The sequence below is a fragment of the Lagenorhynchus albirostris genome, chromosome X (genome assembly GCF_949774975.1).
Source record: "Lagenorhynchus albirostris chromosome X, mLagAlb1.1, whole genome shotgun sequence".
Lineage (NCBI taxonomy): Eukaryota > Metazoa > Chordata > Mammalia > Artiodactyla > Delphinidae > Lagenorhynchus > Lagenorhynchus albirostris.
In genome coordinates, this window is record NC_083116.1 from 34,027,161 (window position 1) to 34,046,929 (window position 19,769).

At 43.4% G+C, this 19,769-nt stretch overlaps 1 protein-coding gene across 4 annotated transcripts in view; it reads left to right on the forward strand.

Moving 5' to 3' along the window:
• The window catches only part of AMOT (angiomotin), a 74,321-nt gene extending 55,141 nt beyond the window's left edge, over nt 1–19,180 (forward strand). For 3 of the 4 annotated variants that reach the window (XM_060138287.1, XM_060138290.1, XM_060138289.1), the window contains exons 11-14: nt 365–487; nt 1,489–1,721; nt 2,856–3,530; nt 3,880–5,377. In XM_060138287.1, coding sequence (XP_059994270.1) covers nt 365–487; nt 1,489–1,721; nt 2,856–3,530; nt 3,880–3,977 — 1,129 coding nt within the window. In that variant the 3' untranslated portion in view covers nt 3,978–5,377. Of the gene's footprint in view, nt 1–364; nt 488–1,488; nt 1,722–2,855; nt 3,531–3,879; nt 5,378–19,121 lie in introns of those variants that run through there. The other variant, XR_009538527.1, reaches the window with a different exon arrangement.
• The last annotated feature ends 589 nt before the right edge of the window (nt 19,181–19,769 follow it).

Here is a 19,769-nt window from a genome sequence, read left to right on the forward strand (position 1 = left end):
TGTAATATAAATAATCATATAAAGTGGAAATATGAATATCTTCCTATTGCCTGGTCATGATCTACAAACTTGAAGGGACTTTCTGCCAGAGGTTTTGGGAGGGTGTCTCTCTAGTTCTGAAGGCAAGCCTGTGCACTTCTCATAGAATTCATCACTGACTTTTGCACTTATGTCTGTCAATAACCTCTTCTAGCTCTGAAAGCTGAACCTTCCCATCTTGGAGATTCTTATCAGTAAGTCACCCGGAAACCGACCTTTCCTAATAAGTTTGATTTCAGTGTAGGGCCTTCCAGCCTAAGGCTTTTGACTTAGGACAGAGATTTTGTTGCCCTCCCGTCATTATCACTGCCATTTTCCTTCCCAGGGACACAACAGTCATCAGCCACTCTCCTAACACCAGCTATGACACAGCTCTAGAAGCTCGCATCCAGAAGGAGGAAGAAGAAATCTTGATGGCCAACAAGCGTTGCCTTGACATGGAGGGCAGGTAAAATGTTGATCTGGACTCTGGTGGATCTGAGAAGTTGATATGGAGACCAGATAGGTCAGTAGGGAAGGGCAAGCATCTTCATTCACAACAGGGGGACCTGATAATGCAGCCTCCCCCAACCCCTGCACCCCTGCCAGCCTGTTATTTAGGATTTGAGATGCAATGACCTTTACCTTGATCATTCCCACTAACTCTGGAATTCCAAGTAACACTGCTTTTCCCATTGTCCTTGGTAAATTGCTTCCATATGCCCTCTGCCAGAACTGAATTGTTGGTATTTGCACTCTGAGGTATTCTTTCTAGCATTGCACCTCAACTCTGTGGTACAGCAGAGTGCTCGGTAAAAGAACATCCACTCAGGGCTTCCCTGGTGGCGCAGTGGATGGGAGTCCGCCTGCCGATGCAGGGGACACGGGTTCGTGCCCCGGGTCCGGGAAGATCCCACATGCCGCGGAGCGGCTGGGCCCGTGAGCCATGGCCGCTGAGCCTGTGTGTCCGGAGCCTGTGCTCCGCAACGGGAGAGGCCACAGCGGTGAGGGGCCTGTGTACCACAAAAAAAAAAAAAAAGAACATCCACTCAAACTCGGAGATAGGGCATCTGATGTCTCTTACAAGCGCGTGATCATTTACTTACTAGCCGAAGTAGCCCATTCTTAGAAGTTCTCATCTTCTCACTGACTGACTCATCATTTCCATTGACTCAGATTCTTCACTAAGGTACCCACTACATCAGTTTACTCTCTCATATACAGCCCTTCTTTTCACAGATACTTTTCTTTGGCTTCCTAAGGTTTAACTGACAACTCCTGGATGTTCCTCTGTGCCCATATGGGTGTGCATTAAAAATTGTTGCACACTGTCTCTTGTCTTACAACTCAGAAATAAGTAGACCACCCCCTAGTCAAAAATATAACGGAAGCTCAAGTCCATGCAGGAAGTGAGACCAGAACCTGGAGGTGGCAACAGTGTTTTATGTGTTCTTTGTCTTTGGCTCCTAGGATTAAGACCCTCCATGCCCAGATTATTGAGAAGGATGCCATGATCAAGGTACTCCAGCAGCGTTCCCGGAAGGAGCCAAGTAAGACAGAGCAGCTGTCATCCATGCGGCCAGCAAAGTCTCTGATGTCCATTTCCAATGCTGGATCAGGCTTGCTCTCCCATTCTTCCACCCTGACTGGCACCCCCATCATGGAAGAGAAGCGGGATGACAAGAGCTGGAAGGGGAGCCTAGGTAATGACAGTAAATAAGGAAGATTAAAGTGACACGTTTAAAGAGAGCCCTGACTTGGATATGTGCCCACGTGGCAATGAGAAGGAGTAATAGTCCCACTTCTAGAGAGGAAGATATACCTGGTTGGGTTTTGTCCTCCTGAGAGGCTGACTGCATATTTAGGAGACACCATGAAGTCTCACTGAGAGAACACTGGTTGAAGCCACAGCCCTAGACGATAAGAATCCTGAGTTCTGTTTGGGTGGGAAAGAAGATAACTTCGATTTCCTCTTAAAACTTCTCAGCTTTGGCCTTGGCCATGCGGAACCTTTTGTCTTTGTCCAAAGCCCATGTGGCTTTCGTGTCACTGAAAATTTCAAAATTCCAGCTTTTTCTGTGTTCTTTCCTCCCATATAATAGGAGGACGCAGAGTTCTAGTTAAGCTAAATGGAGCTGGGTGGCAGGTTTTTGTTACCAGAATATTCTGAGATGAGAACAGAATGTACTTTTTCATTCCATTCCTGTCCATTCCTTCCCCTCTAATCAAAACCCCAGAAGTATTGTGGATACCACGAGGCACATTTTTGGAGGCTGAGGAAACAAGCTATGTATATTTTAATTTGAGCTCTCTTTGTTGCTTCTAATACCTTTCTTGGTCCTCTGACACTTGCAGTGTCCTTTGCTTAGAGTAGGTATTTGAGGGACCATGGTCATGGTTAGAACCTTAGATCACACAATTACTATCACACTCCTCTGCGACCACAGACTTCTTTCCCTGATCCTTTCCAGCTGTTTGGTAATGGCTGGTGTTGGTTATAAGTGGAACCAAGTAGAAGCATTCTGACAGCTCGTTGGAAATCAATCACCATTGGAAAAATAAATCAGAACAGATACCCAGGACACTTAAAGGTTTAATACGTTTCGCTGGGGGATTAAAGAATGAGAACCAGAAGGGATCTGCCAAGTCTGAAAGAAGCTTTTAGCCACGGTGGGAGGTGCCTGACAAACTGATTCCTGGGTTCACTGGAGGCAAAAGTAGAGAATTTGGGACCATTCCTATTCCTCCTGAACCTCCTGCAAGGAAGAAGAGGTAATCGGATGTCTATATTGGAATAGCCTGTAGTTTTCTAAGCTCTTTCCCTCTTTCCTTTGTAGGTATCCTCCTGGGTGGAGACTACCGTGCCGAGTCTGTCCCTTCCACCCCCTCGCCTGTGCCGCCCTCGACTCCCCTACTGTCAGCTCACTCCAAGACAGGCAGCCGGGACTGCAGCACGCAAACAGAACGGGGAACGGAACCCAACAAAACCGCAGCTGTCGCTCCCATCTCTGTTCCTGCTCCAGTTGCTGCTGCCGCCACTGCTGCCGCCATCACTGCCACCGCTGCCACCAACACCACCACCATGGTAGCTGCTGCTCCAGTGGCTGTCGCTGCTGCCGCTCCAGCCGCCGCCACCGCCGCCGCCCCGTCTCCAGCAACTGCTGCTGCTGCTCTCGCTGCTGCTGTTTCTCCAGCTGCTGCTGCTGCTCAGATTCCAGCTGCTGCCTCTGCTGTTGCTGCTCCTGCTGCTGCTGCTGCTGTTCAGCTTGCTCCAGCTGCTCCGGCTCCGGTTCCAGCTCCGGCTCCAACTCCAGTTCCGGCTTCAGCAGCGGCTCAGGCTTCTGCTCCAGCTCAGACTCAGGCACCAACTCCAGCTCCGGCTGCAGCTGCTCCTCCAGCTCCAGCTCCAGCTCCAGCTTTGGCTCAGGCTGAGGCTCCTGCAAGTCCAGCTGCCGGTTCTGGACCACGTCGTTTGTCTATACCAAGTTTGAGCTGCAATCCAGATAAGACAGGTAGTAATTCTCTGGATCAGGTAGCCCTGGGTTCCGCCCTCAGTGACAGATCGGGTGGTTGGCCCGCTGTTTAGGCACAGCCGGTCATATGGGCAGGGCTTTTCAAGTTCTAAAGCGGATTAATCAGAGGAGATAGGGGCAGAGAGTCTGTAAATGACTTCTCCAGGATAGAACGGGGATGAGTCAAGGTCATTTTCCCAGTAAAAGTAAATGCTCAGGTGAACAACAGGGGGAGTGTAGTGGGCCAATGTCACTTTGCCTGAGGCTTAATGGGGGCTCTAAAGCCACTTCTAAAATTTGAGTTTTCACCTTGTCCCTAAGTGTTTTCTAACCCCTTATTTCCATTTAGATGGCCCTGTTTTCCACTCCAATACTCTGGAAAGAAAAGCTCCCATTCAGATCCTGGGACAAGAGCCTGATGCAGAGATGGTGGAATATCTCATCTAAATGGCCTAATCAAGAGCTGCAGTTTATCAGCAAGAATGCTTTTAATCATTTTTCCCTTTTGTTTGTTCTTATTTTGAGGGTGAGGACAAGGGTTGGGTGGGGGGATGTTTTTTAAAGGGACTTTTTATTGAAACAACATAGTACTTAGGTAATACCATATGAACTCCAGTCTGTTCTGGTACACTTAGAGAGTACCTCTAAAGACAGATCAATGAGAATGTGCTCTAAAGTTTATTGTTGGGATTTATACAAATTCTGGGACTGTTAATAGCTGGATATACATCAGTGTTTTCAATGTGCTGAAATTTGTTTAGCATTTCCATATTCTGGATCATTCTTTAATCGAAGAGCACAGTATGTTTGGAAGACAGTGTGTAACATGTAGTTCAGAAGTCGAAGCCAGAGAGGATTTGGGTGTGTGCTGTTTTGTATAGTTTCCATCTAGGCAGCATCCAGAAAGAGCTCTCGCCTCGGGCACATGAAAGGGAATAGTTTTAAGAGCTATGTAAACTGGAGAAAAGGTAGGGAGTATTGGGGTGTGGAAGGGTGCTGGAGCTAATTTTCCCTCCCAATTTCCCAGCTACCCTGGGCCAGGAGATTGTGTTTATCTTTATTTCAGTGGTGCTTTGGAAGTGGATTCTTTTGGTTCCCTCGTGGAGGTTCATACATTCATATATATACTGTGGAGTAATTTATGCATTTGGATAATTAATATATTGCTTTCAGATGCTAGGAGAGTAAATTAGCTGAGTGATGTACAACTTCTTCTCTCTTAGGGAGTTAGACCATCCGAGGCCTTGATGGAGAGTTGCATGAGGCGCTGTATGCAGACTTGTGTGGTCTGTGTGTAGCCAGGAACATAGCTCGCTTGCCTTTCCCGAGACCAACCTGCTTAGTGTTTATTTCTTCTCCAGCACAAATTCACTGGCTGTGTCACCAGTCTCAAATTGCCAATCATTTGCAAAATGAGGAAGCGTTTTCGTTGACAGGTTGAATGCTTTGAATTTCTGGTGACTACTTTGAAATAACTCGTGTTGTTTTCCCAAATTCTTAGCATACGTCTTAAAAGGCATATATGACTATCACCTCCAAGGGAATAGCATCAGAAGCCCAAAGTACTATGCTGCAGTCAGGGGAGAGGGAGGCTGCAGCAGTATCCTCAGCTACCTCTTCTCACTGCCAGTGACTCCATCTTGGAATACCTTTGGAGAGCAGCAGGAAACGCACATGTGGGCAGGGACCAAAGAGGCCGTGGCTCCAAGCTTTGCCTTAGGTCTGCCTCCAGGGACACAGAAGGGCTGCCTGTTGCCACAGGTCTCTGCCCTGTGTCGCCTCTCTGCCCTTCATTAAGGTGATAAATCCATAGACAATGTCATTAAGATCAGTTTTCAGGGGTATGGGGGGGGTGAGGGGAGTGGGGGTATTAGGTAAGGGTGGGGGGGTAGAGGTTTGGGGATATGTTAGTTAGAAACCAAATTCATAGAAGAGTAGGCCTGATATATTACATTGTGAGGCATAGTGGCTGGAAGGAACTTTAGCAATATAGCCATACCCCCTCATTTTAGTAATGAGGAATCTGAGACCTGGAGAGGTTAAGTGACTTTTTCAAGATCACACAACACAGCTTTCTACTCTGCCGATTACCATGCTTAATTTGGGAAACGCTTATATACAAAAAGCCCCACTTTAAGAAAAGACACTGACACGGTCCAGGGCACATGCATTTTGGAAAATGTCCCTGGCTTGAGTAATTTATCCAAGGTTTTGAATTCCTATCTTGCCTCTCCTGCAGTGCCTTTTGCAAGGTTTTCCCTTTCCTGATCCTTATTTCAACACTGAGCCACATGAAACATCCCCCTAAGAAATCAACCTCACTTTTCTTGCTATGGGATTGGCTATCTTGGATCATCTTACAGGGTTCCTCTGCGAGTATAGGAATGGTATATTTAACAATGTTTTTCTGGTCATTCCTAAAGGGAATTATTTTGTATGTGGTGAGGGAGAGACAGGAGGGAAGGTGATGTGATTTTTCAGCCAGTCTTGACATTTTCAAAGATGAAGTGATCATCCTACACGAGTCCTCAGTCATCAAGTGAATCCCAAATAGAAATTAAAAGTGCAGTTGTGTTAATACTCATACTACCCTATAGTCACAGGGGAAAAAAATCCTTCAAATAGTAGAAGCAACAAGTAGCAAACTTCAGGACTGCTACTTTCTATTCAAATAAATAAAAAATAAATAAAAAGAAACCTTTCATCTACTCCTTTCATGGTTATGACACATTGCCAGAATTTTTGCTAGCTCTGGGAGCCGTCATTTTAATCACATTCTGTAAGGTGACAAATGTCATACATTCCACACTGTGGGGCAGCCATCTCTTTAGACTCATATATTTTGGGGAAAGGAGGAACTTCTTGGCCAACTACTATTTTGAACTTTCCACAACTTCTCTGCCCCCTCACACCAGAGGCAGTTCCTTTTGGCTCCATTTTTTATCACAGGTAATTTGCTAAAATAATATGGAACATCTAAGAGGTGGAAGAAGTCCATGTCAGTGTATTATGTTTACGAGGAAGATAGATCCAGCCTTTTCAGAAAATCTCTAATAGGTGTCATTTAAAAACTTCAGGTTTATGGGAGAAATCTCAAGTTAGCCACCTTTTCATGATTGTGTGGATGTAATAACATTTGGGGGATCTTTCTGGACTCCCATCTATCTATACATTTTACTGCCTGGTGGTCTCTGGGGACCTTCTAAGTCAGTTGTACACCAATGTCCCATGTACAGAAAAACTTCATTAGAACAAACTTTACTTGATATAAAATTCCTATTAACAATTTTTTTATTAAATAAAACTAGCTTGAGCTGTCTTTTAAGATCATGTATCTTGATTGCTGTTTTAATGAAGGATTTATTCTCCGTGCTGCTTTTGAGCTTCAGGATGACAGGATAGCAGGAACCTGAAATATCTACCGTCATCTGCCATAGGAAACACACCGAGAGCCCCGTCGTGCATTCTTTTTCTTGTCACACAGTTGGGTTGGGGACACCAATTGGAAAATGGAACAAACTGATTATGCAGACTACTTTTTTTTTTTTTTTTTTTTTTTTTTTTTTGCGGTACGCGGGCCTCTCACTGTTACGGCCTCTCCCGTTGCGGAGCGCAGGCTCCGGACGCGCAGGCTCAGCGGCCATGGCTCACGGGCCCAGCCGCTCCGCGGCATGTGGGATCCTCCCGGACCGGGGCACGAACCCGCGTCCCCTGCATTCGCAGGCGGACTGTCAACCACTGCGCCACCAGGGAAGCCCAGGAATACTTTTTATGAAGAGCCTAAACATAATGCGGCAGCTTCAAGTGTATACATATGCACTAACCTTTATAAATGATATTCTCATGTCTGTTAGCCATACCATCTCCTGTTATCTCAATTGATTCACATATGGAATGTGTTACTTAAAATGTGTGCATTCTTACTGAACATGTTTTCAAAGGAAGGCATCAGCTATGGGCTAATTGCCACCAATTTTAGCCCGCCATGATCCTTGGAAATATAGCGTCCAAGTACCATCCATCATCAGCTGGACAAGTGTTGGGAGTTTGTTTATTTTTTTCCGGTAGCAACGATGGAGCCATCAAACCTCCTTCTGGCCTCCCTTGTGATTGATGGCATGTGTTTGTAAAATGGATAGCTGGGGTTGGCAGATGGCTAGACAGGGATCACCTTTGGTTTAAAATGTATGTGGCCCCATAATGACTGAGACCCCATTCTGTAATTGACTGAGCTAGTTCCAATAAAGTGAAGCAGGTTTGAATCCACTTTGTGCCTATCTTTTCACTGACAATAAACTTAGCTATTTTAAAATGCAATACTGTGTGGAAAATGCTTTGGTGTTTACCCAACAGAGGCTTTATTTACGCTGTGTCAGTGATTACTTTCAATTCAGTATGCAGTGAAATGGCCTTTCAAGGGCAGCATGTGGCAGAATTTGCATTTGCTTAAAGTATGGAATGTGATTATAAAGTATTAAGACAACACCACCACGGGCCACATGGTCTAATCAGTTCCTTTATATACTCGCGAAGCATATATTAAAAGCTTTGCATCTTTTTATCTCCTGGTTCCAAGGGATAAAATGATGGCCACCCAAAGCAGAGAATTCATCCTTTGGTTAGCATTTTGGAAGGCCCCTTGATGTTCCTTTTGTACCCTTGTTCTTATGCCAATTCATCAGTTTTGGTTGAGGGAGCTTGTTATTAAAAGCAAATCAAAACCACAAACAAGTTGGCTCTTTTCACTGAAAATGTTAAAGCTGCCTTTACACTGCCCTCTCTGTGCCTCCTGTTTACCACTGAGTCCCAGCCTGACCCGGGAAGATAAGATCCCCACAGGCTTTGAAATGACACTTTTCACAGTGAAATTGGGCTTGATGGGTGTTGCAGAATGGATAGGGAGAGGGTATAGAATTCATTCCGTTCTAAATTTGATTTTTTTTTACTAAATTGGGCTAAATTCCCTCCATATTTATGATGAGTGCTTTGAAAACTGTACGTGTGAAAGCCCACTCCTGGTTTTCAGGACAAAGAAGACAGCATTAAGTTAACCACACCTTCTTACAAAGCTTTGTGAAGCATTTCTTTCAGAAATATATTGTACCTAGTTCTTAATGAGCAGTCACTTGTGGAGAGAAAAAGCAAGTATTCCTTCAAAAGTGACAAAGATCACATTGTAGGAACATTTCTATATATTATCCAGTGTTATAACCAATCTTCTTATCTCTGTGGTACTGCACCTCCCATCCTGTGGGCCGCCCCTGCCATGATAAGTGATCTGCTCAGTGTAAGTCATTTGGTCTTAGAATAGTTTCCACATTGATTGGCAATCACTGTGGTATTTGAGTGAAGACACCTGAATGACAGGACTTCGTTTCCAAAAAGAGAAATGGGGCTTCCCTGGTGGCGCAGTGGTTGAGAGTCCGCCTGCCGATGCAGGGGACATGGGTTTGTGCCCCGGTCTGGAGGGATCCCACATGCCGCGGAGTGGCTGGGCCCGTGAGCCATGGCCGCTGAGCCTGCGCGTCCGGAGCCTGTGCTCCGCAACGGGAGAGGCCACAACAGTGAGAGGCCCGTGTACCAAAAAAAAAAAAAAAAGAGAGAGAAATGTTCTCCACAGCACCAAAATTTCATACCACATCCAAGTACTCACTCCTCAGATACACAAACTGGCCAAGTCCAGGGTATTTATTTTGTCTCCCATGTTTTTTCATTAGCCTATTGCCTCTATCAATGGTTTTAGTTGGTGGGAGTTGTTGAATAACTCCATATTAGATGTTGCCATTATGTACGAGGCAAAGGAGGGAATGATTGTTGGAATGAAACAGAGACTGTACGTGTGTGGGAAAAACGAAACTGAGCTTTGAAAGATGCACAGGTGTTAACCTGGTGAACTAGGGGGTGGGAACAAACATTCCATGCAAAAGAAAGAGCATGTGCAAAGGCAATCTCACTTTGTCAGACCCGCAACCAAATGAAGACTGTTTCCAAGATCAAAGTCCCTAGATAACTACTCTAAATTTTAACGACCTCTTAATGGAAACTTAAAAACTCACTCAAGTAGGTGGTAGAACATACTGGTCCAGAAGTCAAAAGAACATGGAGTTCTGGTCCTAAATCTGCCGCTTAGCAGATGTTTACCTTTGGACAAATCCCTTAACAGGATCTGAGAAGTTTATCAGTAAAATGGGGATAAATAGTTATCCCTGTGAACCTCATAGAGAGGGGATAAGAGAGCTTCACAAAGTGAGAATATAAAAAATGCAAGTCAAAATGATAGGCTGGATCTATAAAGATGAAGCGGTTTATTTAACTTTTATCAAAGAAAAATTCAAACTTGCACAAAACAGAACAGTGCAAGGCACTTCCATGTCACCATTACTGGGCTTCAGCAATTCTCAACACATGCCAAATCTTGCTTCATTTTTAGCTCCCACCCATCCATCCTATATTACGTTGAAGCACATCCCAGACATCATAGCATTTCCTCCAAAAATAATTTTGTATGCGTAAAGATGAAATTTTTAATAGTGAAAAATTTAAAGTGCTACACCTGGAACCAAAACGTACAACTCACCAACCAAACAGAATGATATCACATTTGGGCTTCGTTTTGCTTGCAAAACTTGTTTGTTTGATACCACAACTCCTGCCTTAAACTGCAACTTCGAGTCTCAAAAATGGAGGAGTTCATTTTCCCACAATTCACATATCAAAGGGGAAGATATTTTCTTTAAAGGCTCCCCAGTGCAGGTTCTAAGCTGTTATTTCTCTGCCACTCATATAAAAAGCTCCGGCTCCTTTAAAGTCCCTGTCATCCAGCTAGTCTTCGTTTACTCTCATCTAACAATTTGGTCACTATCCTAAGTGCGATGATGATTTTGGCCCCCAATCACAGTTGTCCTCTCCAGGCTCAAAGGCCCAGTTAGCATCCTGGCCTGTTAGCTCGTTGCCCTCTCCAGCTCCACAGACCCCCACATCCATTCCACTTGAGTCCTCTGTGCCCATGGTGAACACAGACCTTGGCATCACACAGAACCGCTCCACCGTAGAAATCACATACACCAGGACCCCACTCTCTGGCCACAGTCTCCCATCCTCCCAGTTCTCCTACTTCTACTCTATCTGCCCTTTGACTTCTGAGAGACTTCAAAGTCATCTGACGTCCCCATTTCCTCGTAGGCTTTTAGCCTTGACCTACCTGATCTGAACCTCACGCTCAATCACCTGAACCCTCAAATCATTCATACCCCTTAAAATGTCAATCATTCATCACAAGCCAGGAACTCATGAGTCATCCTTGACACCTCCCTCTCCTTCATAGCTGACATACGATCCATCACTGATCCTAACAAAATAAATAACAAAACCCATTCACTACTCTCCAACTCTACTGTCAGCAACATATTGTAAGCTATCATTATCTTTCCCTAGACTATTTCAATAGCATATTAACTGATCTGCCATGCCTGCTCTTGTTCTACTCTCTTACCTGTTTAGCACAAATATTTATATTTTTTCAGCAACAAATATAATTCATGTCACTCCCCTGCTTAAAATCTTTCAAAAGCTTCCATTGCAAAGTGAATAAAATGAGACCGTGAGAGTTAAACAACTAACCCCAAATTTTACAGTTGATGGTTGTGAAACTAAAATGCAGATATCTTGGACTCTTATTCCAGCAGAATGATTATCGTGCTTTATTCTGAGTACCTTCTTTTTCTTACGCTTATAGGACACTACTGCTATGGCATCCTTATTTTCTCTGATACTAATCTAGAAGAGTACTTCTTGAAGTCCTCTCCAAACAATCTGTATCAGAATCACCTCAGGCAGGCGTTTATTCAATGCACACTCCCTGGCTTTTCCCCCAGAGAACTTACCCTGTAGTTCTAGCATAAGACCCAGGAATTTGCAAATTTAACAAGCTTCCCAGGAGACTTTGATGTAGTTTGTCCTGAGACTACAGAACTTTGAGAAACATTGGCTGAAGATTTCCTGGCATTTATCTTACTTCCCTTCCCCTCTTCAGTTCCTCAAAGTCCAGTTTGAACATTAGCTATCACACACACCCTTACTTCAGTAGGCAGCCATTTTATTTTCTTCATTCACCCTTAGTACCTATGGTGAAATAGCTGCCTATTCTCCCCAGATATAACTCTTAAGTGGTTGGATTCACTGCTCTGATCAAACAAGACATGTTGGTTGCTTTTGTTATTGGTTTACATGGTTTATAGTCCTTGAGACAACCACCAACATATTTATGATCTTGGTTAGCTCATTTATCTCCAATGACTGTTCTATAATATGAAGTCACTGGATTACGATCTCTAATGTCCCTTTTGCTTCTTCTGTTCCTTGATTCCATAAGACTAAATACTACCTCCCAGGTTATAAATTCTTTCACATGTATCCAAAATTGGCTATGTGGCACAGATAAAAGACTTTAAATTCTAAATATATTGAAAATATTCTACAGGCCTAAAATCTATTAATCAAACTTCAATTTTTTTTCCCACTGGTTCTGCCCACACTTGACATTTTATTCCCCCATCTTGGCTATACCTACTTCATTCTCCTACTATACATGTCATTTTCCAAAGAAGACACATCCACAAAAATAAATTTCCCAGAAAAATCTGAGAAGATCAAAACAGAGGGAAGGAAGGATAGTTTACATTTCTTTCAAGCCATGAGTCTATGGTAATTCACATTTATCCAGTTGTAGGGGGCTGAGTCACACAAACAAAAGAGGGTAAAAGGGGAAGTAATCAAGGCGTGTGTCACGTTGCAGTAGACGGCCAAGAGAAGGATGGCATTTGCTGAGCCACCATGATACCCATGGAACTAACTAGAGCTAGGAAAAGGGGAAAGGGAAATAAAATTTTTGTAAACTGCTAGGTGTTAAAAACTAATTCTGTGACAAAAATGTAACATATGTATTCTTCCCAACAAGCAAAGTTAAAAGATCCAAAAAGCAAAAACAAATGTATCTTTTAAAACTCTTTTCTTTCTCTCACACCCAGGGGCTAATCCACATCTTGTGAATTGTGAAACTTAGACAGCTTGGAGGCCCTCTTTATGAAAGAGAATTTTTTTAAATTATAAATACACAACCAGATATTAAAGTACTTATTTAGAATGAGAAATCACAACTAACTACAAAATTTTAAAAGCTGACAAATACCACATACATAACAATAAAAAAGAAAACCGACGCGGTATTTTTTTTTATGAATGAACTGCCCGACACACCTCTATAATACATTTTTCCTACACTCTTGGCTTTATACTTTTGTTGGCTTCTTCATATAACAGTGGCTTTGTAATATTGTTTCCTATCTAGAGAATAGGAAGATAATTTACTCTTTCCACTAGCATAGTTGATCAAAATGTATTGTTATTATTGATAGCTGGAAAGCTGAAGAATGCAACTTCACACACTTGAAGTAGAACTGATACTTGTAGAACTGATTCAGGTTTGTGCTCTATACACAGAAGAATTCTGATAAATTATATTTTATGCAGCTCCCATCGCAGAATAAATAAAAGTACTGTGCCTAGTTGTATACATTGTATTATCGAGTACATTTCTGACAGAAGAAAACTTCCTCTGTTTTCAGGCATTAGTGAGAACCAAATACTCTGCATACCATTTTGCACACCAGGGGATTGAAGAAATTTTCCTCAGATTAGCTTCTGAATCCATACATTTCAAACCTTATTTCAGTACCCACACACTTTCAGTGCCAAGGACCGTAAGATGCATTCATACAGTGGTAAGACCTCTGGCTTTGCACCTTTGTATTACCATGCTGGATAAGTCAGCAGAGTGAGCAGTGGAGGTATTTCTGGAAGCCATTCCTTTACCAGGATAGTTTAGCAATGATTTATCTATACACAGGACTGACTGCAAACCACATAAATATGTCACTGAACACAAACTAAATATATCTTCCACTGAACTTCCCCTTTGCTGGATCTCAAACATGAGAGAAAGTGTAAGGGAGGGAAATGAGAGTGGAATGAGATAGCAGTTATATGAGTCAGGGTTCTCCAAAAAAGCAAAATATAAGGGAGGGGAGAGGAGGGAGGGAGGGAGACAGAGAGAGAGAGAAAGAGAAAGAGAAAGAGAAAGACTGAGAAGTTATCAAGTCTGAAATATTGAGGCAGAGCTGCTTTTACTCTGGGAAACGTCAGTCTTTGCTCTTAAGGCCTTCAACTGATCGGTGGGAACTACCCATATAATGAAGGGTAATCTGCTTTACACAGTCTACTGATTTCAGTGTTAATAACACCTAAAAAAATATCTTCATAGCAACATCTAGACTGGTGTTTGACCAAACAACTGGCCACCATAGCCAAGTTAGCACATAAAATTGACAATCAGAGCAGTCTTAACCAATTTTAACCAAAAGGTTAAGCTCTCCTATGTTTGTAAATATTATAGAAACACACTACCATGTGAACCCATTGCTAGGAACTCTCCTAGGGCATTGGAATTCATATCCCACATCCAAGCCATCAGTAAATCCCATCAGTTCCATCTTCAAAATACACCCAGAATCTGATCACTTCCCTTGAGTTCTGCTAGTTTCACCTTCTGTTACATCACTATCTCTTCCAGAATGTGTTCATCTCTGTTTTGTGTTCTTCATTCAGAGAGTTGGTTACCTCATTGTTTTTTAAATATATGGAGGAATTTTTGGAAACAATTTTCATCTACTCAGTGGCAAAATTGTTTATGGTGTTTTGTTTTTGTTACACATTTCCACCTTTTAAAAGATAATATACTTTTTAAAAAAATAAATTTATTTATTTTTGGCTGCATTGGGTCTTCATCGCTGCACGCAGGCTTTAGTTGAGTCAAGTGGGGGATACTCTTCATTGCGGTGCGTGGCCTTCTCATTGTGGTGGCTTCTCTTGTTGTGGAGCATGGTCTCTAGGCATGCAGGTTTCAGTAGTTGTGGCACGCGGGCTCAGTAGTTGTGACACACAGGCTTAGTCGCTCTGCGGCATGTGGGATCTTCCCAGACCAGGGCTTGAACCCACGTCCCCTGCATTGGCAGGCGGATTCTTAACCACTGTGCCACCAGGGAAGCCCAGATAATATACTTTTATCAATACTATGTCAGTTCCCTTTTTATTATCCATCCTTGAATGATTTGGATTATCCTGTCTCAGCTATTTGCAGGACATTCCAGGGATGGAAAATGGGCCAGAGTAGCCTTCCACGTTTCACTACCCCAAAGCTCTATCCCCTGCAGGCAAAGATATCTTACAGCAAATATGGCTCCTCTGTGAGGTTCTTTCTCTAGTCTCATTTGTCAGCTTCTCTGAGTCAAACCTAGTCTAGGAGGATATCTGCCCCTGCTGTACTCATCCTAGTCCTTGGACCTGTTGTTGCCAACTAGAGAATTAGCTTTCATACCTCAGGATGTACCGGTCACCTTCAGGAAGTATACTTTTGTTGAAGCTTCCTAAGATCTTCTGTGTTCTTTCTACACTCTCAGTGCTTCTTCACTTCCCATGCCTTCTTCCCATTCCTCCCCTATCTCAAATACTTTCTCAGCAGCTGCAGTTTGGAGTCTGGAGATTATATCTCTCTTGGTAGATAAGTGGAGCTTGGAGAGTTTTTTTTCCCATTCTCCTTGTTGTTCTTGCATAGTTTTCAGGAAGTGAAAGGGAAAATGCTGACCTATGCAGACATATTGATACTGTAAATGACCCTATTTTTGTTATTATACCCTCAGAGCCTAGAATACTGCCTGATATAAAGTAGGTGCTCACTAAATTATTTTTTGATAAATGAATGAATGAATTAAACTGCATTCTCCATTCCTGTATCTGAGCTGTTGTGGTTGCTGAAGAAGGATAATGAAATTGGTGCCACTACACAGCCAGAGGCTCGAATTCCAGCTGAGAACTTCTGTTTTTGCCCTTGGCCAGTTTCCTGTTCCCCTCAGGAAGTATTCCACACATAGCACTCTTCTCCCTGAAGCCTGCAATTACACGCCTGCCTCCCTCCCTCACTGATAGCCTCAACTCCCACTTCAGTGTGAAAGTAGAGTTTTCATTTGGGAACCCAAGGTTATTATTAAAAATATATAACAATAGGTATAGGGATGTATTGTGCAACATGATAAAGATAATGAACACTGCTGTGTGTTATATATGAAAGTTGTTAGGAGAGGAAATCCAAAGAGTTCTCATCACAAGGAAAACAATTTTTTCTATTTCTTTAATGTTGTATCTATATGAAAAGATGGATGTTCACTAAACCTATTGCGGTAATCATTTCATGATGTATGTAAGTGAAATCATTACGTTGTATGCCTTAAACTTACACAGTGCTGTATGTCAATTATATCTCACTGAATCTGGAAGAAAATATTTAACAATAGGTAAAGGACTATCCCTGCCCATTCAGAAAGCACTTCAGCTTTAACAGGTGATGTCACCATGTTGGTGTTAACCAGGTCAAAATCAGCCTCAGGAACAATTTCAACTCCCAGCCCTCTCCAACAGCAAACTTATCGACAGCTCCTGCTCAGCTCACCATTTTCCTTCAGTCTCTGTGGATAAGGCATCCTTCTTCCCGATCAAGATCAATCCCATCATCTCCACCTTTGCTCTGGACTTCATCCTTATCTCCTCAAGCACTTTGGTCCACCCACGAAATTCCCTTTCCCTTATCAGTTCCTCCTCCTCTTTAATTAAAGTGCTCAAGCTGCAGGTTCATCTCTTGCTTTACAAACTAGGGCACAGGTGGGGAAGAAGCTGGGATTCAGAAACTAACAGAACAAGGAGAGTGCCCTAATGCAGAGCCTCAGTGATTGGAATTTGGAATGGAGGAGGCTCAGGCTGGCCACTTGAGTGCTTCTGACCTCAAGCATCTGTGGCTCTGGAAACTGGGGAAGGGCTGAACTGAGTCCTTGGGGATAAAACAGTGGGCCCAGCTGTCGGAGAGCCAGGGCAGGCAGAGCCAGAGACAGGGAAGCTTAGGACGGGGTGACTGATGATACCAGTTGCCTTCAAATATTTGGAAGTTCGTCAAGTGAAAAGGAAAATTTATATTGTGTGGCCCCAGGACTAAGTCTAAGAGCAAAGGGGTGGAAGCAAAGGAGATACAAGGTAAGGAAGAGCTTTGTACCAGAACTATCTGGAAAATAAAATAAGCTACTTAGAAGATAATTAGATCCTCATCATTAGAGCAGTACAGTTCAGAAGCCAGATGATCACTACCAGGCATTCATCAAACGGCATTATTTATTTATTCAGGAAACTCCTTCAGGGTGGGGACACATGATTTATTTTTGTATTCTCAGCATTAGGCCCAGTGCCTGGTTCAACGCCTGTTACACAGTAAGTGCTCAATCAGTGTTAGTTATTCATGATAAAAATAACGGTAAGTTCTCAGTGAATATTTCATAAAATGAATGCATTAAAATAAGCATCATGAGAATGAGAAGACAAAATGACTTTTCCTAAAGTGATATTCTGGAGGTTGTCATAAAGACGAAATAAACTAGTATATGTGAGAGCACTTTGCAAACTGTAAAGTGCTATACCAACAGTTAAGTATTTTCAATGATTTCATTCTCTTGGCCCAGCCCTATGCTAAGCCTTATGGGCAATTCGATAATATACAAACCTAGGTCTCTGATTTTGAGAAACTCACAATTCAAGGAGACCAAGTAAATGTATATGAAAGAATAGGAAAGAAATTCAGTGCTAAATTGTGTGGTGCTGTCCCCATAACAGCACTTCTGGTGTCCAGGGGGTCAGTGTGGCCCTGTTAATTTATCAACGACTGCTTACATTCTTTAAGAGTGCAGTATTGGTTTCAACACTAACTTGGTCTATGACCTTGGGCACTGTCATAGGTCATTTGTACTTGTTTCCTCATCTGTCAAATGGGACTAATAACTCCTGACTTACTTTGATCAAATAGGTAATGTACCAGAATGTACTTAGTCAAAGTAAACCACAGTCTACAAATGCAATTATGATTATCATTATGCAAGGCTTTCATGTCTCTGCTCTTGTGAAACCTAGTTAGTATTCATTTTTCTTACTTATCATGCTGGTAATTGGTACCCAATATATCCAACTTCCCCTTCTCCTTAGAGGGAGAATAATTGAGCCTTAGAGAGTATAAATGCTCTGGCTGGGGTCCCTGCTGAAATGGGGGTTAAAGCCATACGCCTTGCCTTGGCAGTGTGTACACATCTGGCCGTCGGGGATGGCCACAGGTGTGGGCGGGGGAGGGTGGGAGTTGGGGAGCGCAGACTGACTGGCTCGGTGTCAGTTGATTGAGTTTGGGCTCCTTCCCTCATCTGATATGTGCTTTTCTTTCCCGGTTGAGCCTTTCCAGAAGGTGCTTGCAGGCCAGTCTAGGTGTCTCTTTGCAGTTTTCCTACACTGCCTTCTTGCTATGGACTGAATTGTGTCCCCCGCCATCCGCAAATTCATATGTTAAAACCCTAACCCCGGGCTTCCCTGGTGGCGCAGTGGTTGAGTCCGCCTGCCGACGCAGGGGACACGGGTTCGTGCCCCAGTCCGGGAAGATACCACATGCCGCGGAGCGGCTGGGCCCGTGAGCCATGGCCACTGAGCCTGCGCGTCCGGAGCCTGTGCTCCGCAGCGGGAGAGGCCACAACAGTGAGAGGCCCGCGTACCGGAAACAACAAACAAACAAACAAAAAAAACCCTAACCCCCAATATTTGACTATAGGACTTTTAGGAAGCAATTCAAGTTGAATGAGGTCATAAGAATGGGATTCTAATCTGATAAAATTTGTGGCTTTACAAAAAGAGGAAGAGAGAGAAATGTCTCTTCCCATGGGCGAACACTGAGGAGAGGCCATGTGAGCACACAGCGAGAAGGGGGCTGTCCGCAAGCTAGGAAGAGAGCTCTCACCAGAAACTAAACCCTGCTGAACCTTGCTCTTGGACTCCCCAGGCTCCAGAACTGTGAGAAAATAAATGTCTGCTGTTGAAGCCGCCAGTCTATGGTATTTGTTATGCTATTTGGTAGTCCGTGCTGACTAAGATACTTGCCAACACACTTCAGGCACACGCAGACGTGCACACAGCGGCCATGGAGGAAAGGGCTACAAATCAAGAGGAAACTCCACCCTGATCTGAGGCCCCTAAACATGGGAAGCAGTGGTGTGTGGTGTGTGAATGAGTGGTGCCTGCCTTCCCAGACAAGGAGCATCACAACTGTTTTCCAGCAGGGGGTCGTTTGTGTTTTAAACTAAAGCCACATTTCTGAGCAAATCCCTGAATCCTTTTGTGGTACGATTGTCTCGATTGAACCATGAGAGGCTGAGTTGTTGAAGCAAGGAACAGTCTGTTTCTTTTTTTAGTGGTCAAGTTCTGTAGAGGCCTTCTGTAGCAGATGGGATTATTTCTGCACCTCCTTTTGCTGTGCTTCCCCCCCCCGCCTTGTTTCTTTAGAACTAGAAATATTAAAAATTGAAGTCGATTTACAAATTAAACTTTTTCTTTTTCTTTCATTTTTAAAGAAAACAAAATTGCTGCTTCTGATTCTGTGCTCCATTTACCAGATCTATTTATTTCCAGGCACCCAAAGGAACAGTGGCTCCTTCAGACTATATCACTTTAGCAGTCAATGCATCAAGATGGAATGAAAAACCACAGGCTTGGGGACTGCTTCCTGCACAGGCTTCACCAAGCTTGCTCTACCAAGCTGCCCAGGAAAACATTTGGTTTCCAGATGCTATGTATGACAGGGCCCTTGTTCTCTCTCATGGTCCATGTGACCTGAGCTATGGATGCCTCTGGGATATGGTCAGAGCTACTTGCTGTAGACAGTATTCCAAGTAAGTATGGAAAGGTTAAGACAACAGGACAGGTAGGTGATAGAGCCTAGGAAGGATTCAGTGACAGCTACTGGTCAATCTTGACTACCCTTAAGGCACTGCTTTAGAGTAAGGGCAGATTTTTAAAAGTCAAGGCCCTGGACCTGTGTTCCCGGAGGATATGATTGAGTAGTTCTGTTAGAGGACCTGGGTATCTGCATATTTAATAAACTCCCAAGTTACTCTGATGCACAGTCAGGATTGAAAACCCTTGCCTTAGAGGGCCTCCAAAATTAACAGGTGGACATATCCACAAAAGCCAACCTCAGCTTTCCTTAGCTAGATCAGTTGCAGACCCTCAGGCTGCCATGATTCGAAAAAAGGAAGCTTTTTCGTTCTGATGCTTTAT